Genomic DNA, 8,648 nt, shown 5'->3' on the forward strand with positions numbered 1-8,648 from the left:
TATATTTTATTTCAATTAACAAAAATATTTTAATAGTTTTCACCGAGCTTTAGTTAATGGTAATACTCTCAAAAGCACCATGTCTACCTTAATACCAATTTGACAAAATGAATAAATAGGAAATAAATAAATAAATAAATAAATAAACAAACGGATATAGGCCTATGGACTTTTCTGTCACATTACAACAGTAAAAATGTGAAACCTGGCCTTCCATGTCTTACAAGGTTTCAGGTCTTCATTTTGTATGCATTCATCTAAAATGCTCCCCTATCTTCTGCACAGAATGTAAAATGAATTGGGAATCTTCCAAATGTAAATGAACTCCGAGCAGGTGACACATTCAACTTTGTGTCACGGTGCAATCGTCAAACCTGTTCTAAATACAGATGGCCTTTCGCGAGGCAAAGCTTTACCTTTACAGGTGACAGGGCTTGTCAAACCCTTTCCGTGACAGTAAGGGAGGACAGAAAAAAAACAAAAATTAAACTAACCTACAAGAATAGTCCTCATTATAATGGAACGCCCCACCAAAAGTGTCACTCTACCTCCGTGTGTTGAGGCGCAGGACACACTGGTGTGACAAGGGGGTCTCGCGCATTTTCAAAGTTGTTTACAGTCATTGTTGCTCAGCTCTCTCGCGCGCGACGGTTCGCGGTGACAGTTGACTCAGCCCCGCGCGCGGCACGCCGGTTATATTTGGGCTCTTGAATGTCACAAAGAAATTGTGCGGATATCATCCTACGAGTACAGTCACAAAGCCTCCTAAAGCTGAAGGATAATCATAGCCCGTGTGCTGCCTTTTACCGAGATCTGCAGAGAACACGGCGCGACGGATCAAGCGTCCTTCAACTTTGCCCGTGTCCGGTTTACCCGAACAGCTCAGCGACGGAAAGAAATTAAGACACGCAGGAATACAAACCGAGAGATGGGAAGAGATCCAGAGAATGAGGTGATGAAGCGTGGGTAGCCTATGGTCAACCTGATAGCGCTGACCCATGAAATGTCCCTGCAAGCTGCTAAATGAGGCCCGGGCAGAATCTGTGGATCCGTGGAATGGATTCAAATAGTAAAATGTGTTAAAAAAATAAAAATAAATATCTAAAATACGTAATAAAGGAGGAGGCGGGGGATGTGCGCAGCTTTGTGAATGACAGGCGGTCCAATTCTGCTGAGCTTTCTGTAGAGTTCTGTGGGCGCAGATTCTGTGTGGGCCATCAACTAAAACTTCAACAGGCACAATAATAGCTCTCGATTCCCTCGACTCGTTAAATATTTAAGCACACAAAAGATATCAGTTCTGTTTCTCAGCAGGACCCCCTTTTCTTTTTTAAGCTTTGATAAAACCAGCAGAAGTGAAGCTAAAGGAAGTAGCTATAATGATTTGGTAACAATTTGTTACTGGAAATAGACTAACATCGCAAATGAACAATTTTACGGCAATTATTTTCCATTTTAATGTAGGTTATATACACAGTGCCATCTATAGACCTAATTTAATTGAGAAAATATGCTTAAATCTGATCAAAGCTGATAGTAAAGACATTTTTTTTTTCAATTTTACAAAACAATCAGTTCATTTCAAATAAATTCTTTTAATTATTTTCTGTTCTATTTTGTATTCATCAAAGAATCATGAAAAATAAAACAAAATAAATGAAAAAAGATCCACAAGATTAAGTAATACGTATACAGTATATGTTAGTATATGTATATAACAGTTATTTAATATTACTGTTATATATATATATAATTTAAATATTAAATGCACTAAAACTTTATTTATTGGTCATGATGCTGTCGATAAGAGACAATAAAAGAAATGGGACACAATATTTTAAAATCCATAAAAATTTTAAACTAAAGATAACTAGATTTCATGTAGCAAACATTGTCATTCATTCTCAAGTAAAATGCATATGAATTTTTAAACTAACCAAGCATTGGATATTCCCACAATGTAACGTTTACTTTCAAATGTTTGCTTGGGAATTCCCTGTTAGCAAGGCATAAATGCACAATAACATCACAAAGCTGAAATCACTCAGAGTAAAGTATTCATGTATTTTTCTAAAAGAACATCAGATCTGGGACATATACAAGATCTGGGCTTCACCATGCTGAACATCCAGTCTACACTGACTCCAAAGCATCTGAAGAGTCGCAGTGTTTTTCATTTTGACTGCAGCACTTAGGTAACAGTCTGAGGGCGACATTTCACCCAGGAGGGAAGTGTTAAGTGTAATCCCACTCAGCAAGACCCCGTGAGCAGCTGCTTCACAGAAAATCATGCCCAGTATGTTTGACATTTCTCATCAGCCTCTCGCTGGAAAACCACAGGAGAACTCTTGTGAGGTTCTTATGTATTTATTCCAGTTATTTATTAATTACTTTCTTAGAACATTCAGCTTTACCACAAAGCCCCATGGACATTTTGTGATGTGAAGCCCTGACACATTTTAAGGTTACAATGCTTTCTTCTGCAGACATAATGCTTCCAACAAACTTTCAATTGTCAAAGTTTAACAAAACTTATCTATGAATGACTTCTGTGGCATTTCATCGATTATCACAGACATTTTCAACTCATCTGTCAGTTAAAGAATAAAAGTGTACAGTATATTTACAATTAATGCCTACACTGTAAAAAGTGATAAGTTGACTTAACTTAAAAAAATTGAGGAAGCCCGTTGCCTTAAAATTATTAAATAAATAATAAATTGAAAAAATAAATAAGTTAAGTGAATTGTCAAGTACAATGAAAAGATTCCATGGATGATAAAAGTTCTTCATGGAACCACAGATGTCAATAAAGAACCTTTTGTGGGCTTAAAATGTGCATCCTGTATCTTTTTTAAGCGCTTATATTAATTCTTACACAAAAAAATAAATAAAAAATGTTATGTGAGCTGTAAAGTCACCTAAATTATGCCATTAGTTGTGAGACTACTTTTTTAGGCAAATAAATGACTGGTAATGCATTACCAACCAACTTTAGCTTGTTCTTACAAATTTAAGGACAAGTCAAAATGATTAGCTCCATTCCTATAGCCCAAACAGAGCATGCATAACAACACTGAGATCATTGGTTCAATACTCAGCGATTTGCTTTAACTTGACAAAATGTGCACTTGTATTAAATGTATGCTTAAATGCAATAAAAGCATCTGCCAAATGCATTAATTAAAATCTATATTTGCGTTTACATAATCAACAGCATGTAATATATAAGCTCTATAAAGCTCTGTTATTTGATTTGTATATAATCCAAAACATTCCTTATAACTATAAATATTTTAATCGATTTTGTTTCGCTTTCATTTCATGTTCAGATCTATAAACTTTTTTTTTTTCACAAAAGACTGAAACAAAAAAATATATAAATCACAACAGTAAAGAAAGTGAAAATCCTAGCCAATTTGGCATCACACATCATTTTAAAACAAAAACACTGGACATGTCTTCCTGTGAGAAGTAATAGCATGAGGGAGACTTGGAACAAGAGAGAGGTGGAAGTGAAAATAGAGTGATAATTTAAAAAGAACACTGAAGGATATAGGATATAGAACGGAAATCCTGTCATTATTTACTCACTCGTGTTATTCCAAACCTGTTTGCTTATTTTTTTTCTGTGAAACACAAATGTAGACATTTTTGAAGAATTGTTGAGTTCACAGTGACTCGGGTTTGTCAAGCTCAAAAAGGGCCTTTTTGGAGTTTGACAGATGTAAGGGAACACAAAATACTCCATAATACTTGTGTGCTTTAGCACAAGTCTAAAAGTTCTATGTGAAGCAGTTTTATGGCATTTTTGGTCCCTTTTAAAGCTTGACGGATGTTGTAAAAGCTGTGTACAGAACAAATAACAGCATAAGGCTTCAGAACAACTTTTTTTCTTTTCTTTTTTGATTGAACCGTTTCCCAATCTGGGGTTCACAAAGGAACTGCACAGGGTTGAAAGATAACGAAAATCCATTATTTATTGAAACTTTTAAAATGAAAAATAAATAAATAACTTTAGAATAAAATGAATCCAAATAAAAACATTTAAAAATATATTTTTTATTTGTTTACCTAAATGTCATGTGACCATTAACTGACATCAGAGAACCATGAGCATGCAAATGTTTTGAAATATTAAATATAACTTAAAATAAATATAAATCTCAAAATCTTTTAGTTCAAAGGGGTTTGACTAACAAATATAATTTGGGAATCCCTGCTTTTAAACAATTATTTAAAAAAAGATTTTAGGGGACCAATTCTCACTATTAACTAGTGCTCATTAGCATGCTTACTATTAACATATTGGTTTATTAGTACTTATAAAGCACATATTCTGCATTACCATATTCTACATCCCTAATCAACACCTAAACTTAACTACCTTAACTATTAATAAGCGGCAAAAGTCGTAGTTAATGGTTTGTCAATAGCGAGAATTGGACATTAAAATAAAGTGTGACCAAGACTTTTGTTTTTGATTTAGTTTTTTAAATACTATGTATGACTCAATGGCTTTCATTAATTTAATGAAAAATAATGGTATAGACGTACTCCACATTAGGAGAGTAATGTCTAGCTCACGATAGTTCCTATATAGTCAACATTAAAATGTATTTACAACACATTTTACTGCTGTAATGTGCAAAACAGAACCTTAAATGGGAACATAAAAGGTAAAGCAAGACTGTTATCCATCAGGAATTAATTGTGAAAGTGGGTGTTACATATAGTAACAAACCAATTAGTGGAGAAAATGGGGAGAATTTTACTAAATAATGTCCCAAAAACCAACAACTGCTAGTAAACTGCCATATTAGCAAATGTTTATAAATATTCACATATTTAAAGAAAAACGTAGACCTACCTGTTAATTTCTCTTGGACATGTCTAATGACACCAGGAAAAATATGACGTAACCACCTTGCCATCTACTGGTCAAAATATGTCAAATAAACTACAAGGAATATGAGGTGCACAGAAACGTACACATTGATATTTTTCACAGCCCAGCTGAGAACATCTACATTTGCAAAGCAAGTTTTCACAGCTTGAAAGAGCAGAACAGTTAACACTCCTCTTCAGCGTTCTGTCATGGATCCTTAGCCATCTTGTGTTTCAGATACTTGATTTTGAGTGAATAGTATTCTTCCTGAAGCTGTAAGACTCTTTCCTGTCTGCGTAGCACAGACATCTCCAGATCGCTCTTTCCTGCTGATTGTGTAGGCGTCGGGGGTGAAACAGTCTCTGCTGTGTTTGATTGGCTGTCGTTCGCACGGTTAACAGACTGAACGTCCAACATGGGTGCAATCTCAGCTGGAATAACATATTTCTCCTCTTCCTCCTCCTCCTCTTCCTCGTGTGAGATTGCACTTTCATTCTCAGTTTCAGCTCTGTGAAAGGGCAAAGTTGTTAAAATAGCAAAATGGTGATCAGTTCGTGTCTTTTTGCGATTGAATGATCAAATACATACAAAATGATGTCAAAATACCCATCTTAGGAGAGTATTCACATAAACACAATCAGTTAAGTCTTAAGTGAATGTAAACGGGAGAAAATCGTATATGTGTATCGATGTCCTGGATTTGTGCATTAGGTCTTAAAGTGACAGCTGCCTAATATACCTGCTGCTGTCTGTGTCTTTAATGTTAATCAAACAAAAGACAAACAGTTCTCTGATTTTTAGTGAATAACTTGGTAGCTTAATAAGAATCAATGTATATTTAATTCATACAGTGAATGAATTAGGCAGTGTTTTCTTTTTACATTCGATTTTTCAATTTCTTACTTGAATGCTACTGTTGAATAGAACTAATGTATTTGAAAACTGTAAATCCAAAATGTATTTCATATGTATTTTCTTATCTCTTTATTTGCATCTTTGTTGTTATTTTTAAAAACAAAGATCATTATCAAGAGATAAAATGACCAAAAATTAACAAATAAATGCATACAGGAATGGCATGAGGGTGAAAAATCTCTTTAACACAACTTTTAGCATTTGAATCTGCAAAATTACACCATTTTTTTTTTTTTTGCCAGAAAACATCAAAAAAGGAAAATACAAAATGCCCACAATTTTGTTCATGTTACTATTACTTATTCAAGATTATTATTATTATTATTATTAAAAAAAAGTTTTGGACTGAATATAAAATTAACCTTAATTCAAAATTGATATACTAATGTACTTTTTAAACTATATAATACTAAAATAACCTTTGACTACATTATCATGCCGAGTTGGACAAAACATGTCATCAGAGGTTTGTGCTCATACCCTGGCGAGTCGTACGGTGCCATGTAGCTAGTGCTTGGAAAACTAGAGCGTCCTTGGTTGTGAAGAGCATGTCTGTGGTAAGATGGATGTGAAGGCAGAGATGGGCGGTGAATAAACTCCTTTAAGAGGTTCCCTTGAAACTCCATCATCTCCTTCCACATGGCCATAAGACTTGCTCGTTCCTCCTTCTGCTCTTCTCTGGCTTCCCTTCGCAAGCGTTCCTCATACTCCCTCTGGTTCTGCACGTGGAGAGGCTCTTGATCTCTCATAGAGTCGGTAATGGAATGTTTTTTGGCCTTCTTCCTCACAGGTTGAGTGACAACTGAAAATATGGACAAAATAATCAGTTATGCACATCATGATTCATGTGCAGGTAAAGTAGGGATCCCCAAATGTTTTTGTCAGTCGAACCCCTCTAACCTAAAATGTTTTCTTTAATTCCCTCTGTGATTTTAAATTAATATTTCAAGAATTCATCAATATTGTTTAATGGTCACGACATGCGAATAAACAAATAAAATATTTAAACTTTGTTAAAAAAAAAAAAAAAAAAAATGCTAAGTGTTTTACTTATTTTTAATTTGATATTTTTATCATTTAATAAACACTAGTTTCATCAACTCATGAACCTCAGTTTACTAAACCTTGACATAAAGCAACAATTGTCCCATTTTAAGCTACAAAGTATAAACAAAAAGAGTGATGTCCAATTTACAAATGAATGATTTTGAATAGATCTTTTAAATTATTCACTCAAACAGATTCGAAAAGAAATTTTAAAACCGTTTTTAAAAAATGTAATTTAAAAAAAAAATAATTGTAAACACATTACTTTATTTAAATATGTAAATGAGTAGTGTGGCAAAACGTTGCATACTAAATACTGTTTGCATTAAAGACATTACATACTACATACTATTTATTTTAAGAAAAATGTTCACCATGTGTGTACGGTGTTTGCAGTAGTGCTGATATTGTATTCAAAACAGGCTCTTCATATTCGTTGTAAATCAAATGCATTAGCCTACATACACAATAACCAAACTAACTTGCAAATTAGGCCACGTTACATCAATGTATATAGAGCGTTTGGCATGTTTATCGTTGCACACTAGTTTACCATTGTTGCACACTTGATTCATTTACATTTACATTTATGCATTTAGCAGACGCTTTTATCCAAAGCGACTTACATTGCATTCAAGTTACAGTTTTTACATTTTATCTGCTCTTGCTTTCCCTGGGAATCGAACCCATGATCTTGGTGTTGCTAGCGCCATGCTCTTCACACACTATATTTGTATTACGTGAAATGCAGTATGTAGCGCGCAGTATCTATTGCTCAAATAAAGATGCAAGTGAAATCATGTGACCATAAAGCAGAACACTATCGTTCCATTTGACACACTACTTTAATAGTACGCATCAACACACCGTCTGTCATGTCATCCGTCTCCTCATCATGACTGACTGACACCTCGATGTCCGTGGATCTGCTCTCGTTTCTCGCATCCTCGATGGATGTACTCTGGGGCTCTTCGAGTTTGACGTTATTATGAAGTGTTAAAGCGTCTGTGGAGCGGTTGCTGCCCCAGATGGACTTGCAGAGATCATAGTAATTCCAGTAGACTCTGCCGTGGCCGTTGTTTTTGTGATGTTGGTGTATTTTCAAGAACTTCTGCTTGAGTGTTTTCAGTTTGGTGGTGACCTGTCGCTTGGTTCTGTGGATCCCTTGCGCCCGCAGAAGCCTTGATATTTCGGCGTAAATAAGAGAGTCGCGAACCGTTCCGCTGATTTGCCTACTGATTTCTTCATCCTGTCGGATGTACAGCAGCGCCCTCGTCTCGGTGTCCGTCCAGTTTCTTTCCACTGACATTTCTTCATACATTTCGCGGCGTGGAAATCTTGGGAAATCACGTAAAGAGTTCATTTACACACAACATCAGTTGATTCTCCGCTCGCGCGTCACGTAGGCCTGCGAGTACATTGACGTATGTGCGTCACTCGTTCTGAGCTTTGTGATTGGCTCAGACTCGCTGGCCTCGGCAGCCCTCTAGCGTCAATGCGTCCGAAAGCGTTCATTTTTCCAAGTGTATCCTAATGAATGGTACACCACCATGCACTTTATGGAAAATAAAGAGAGATTTTGGACACAGATATGGTTTTTATATTGATTTTGAATTACAACGTAGTATACGCATTTGTGACCCTGGACCACAAAACCAGTCATAAGGGTCAGTTTTTGAGATTTATACATCATCTGGTTGAATAAATAAGATTTCTATTGATGTACGGTTCGTTAGGATAGGACACTATTTGGCCAAGCTACAACTATTTGAAAATCTGTAATCTGAGGGTGCAAAAA

General features: G+C 35.4%; 1 protein-coding gene across 1 annotated transcript; it reads right to left on the minus strand.

The window, feature by feature from the left end:
- Positions 1-1,694: 1,694 nt before the first annotated feature.
- Positions 1,695-8,352, minus strand: si:dkey-6e2.2 (uncharacterized). The gene is made up of 3 exons (XM_058780343.1): positions 7,718-8,352; positions 6,284-6,605; positions 1,695-5,396 (listed from the first exon to the last, which is right to left on the minus strand). Exons 1-3 carry the CDS (start codon positions 8,211-8,213, stop codon positions 5,096-5,098), a joined length of 1,119 nt encoding a protein of 372 aa, XP_058636326.1. The 5' UTR covers positions 8,214-8,352; the 3' UTR covers positions 1,695-5,095.
- Between the last annotated feature and the right edge of the window lie 296 nt (positions 8,353-8,648).

This window comes from Onychostoma macrolepis, chromosome 06 (assembly GCF_012432095.1).
Source record: "Onychostoma macrolepis isolate SWU-2019 chromosome 06, ASM1243209v1, whole genome shotgun sequence".
Lineage (NCBI taxonomy): Eukaryota > Metazoa > Chordata > Actinopteri > Cypriniformes > Cyprinidae > Onychostoma > Onychostoma macrolepis.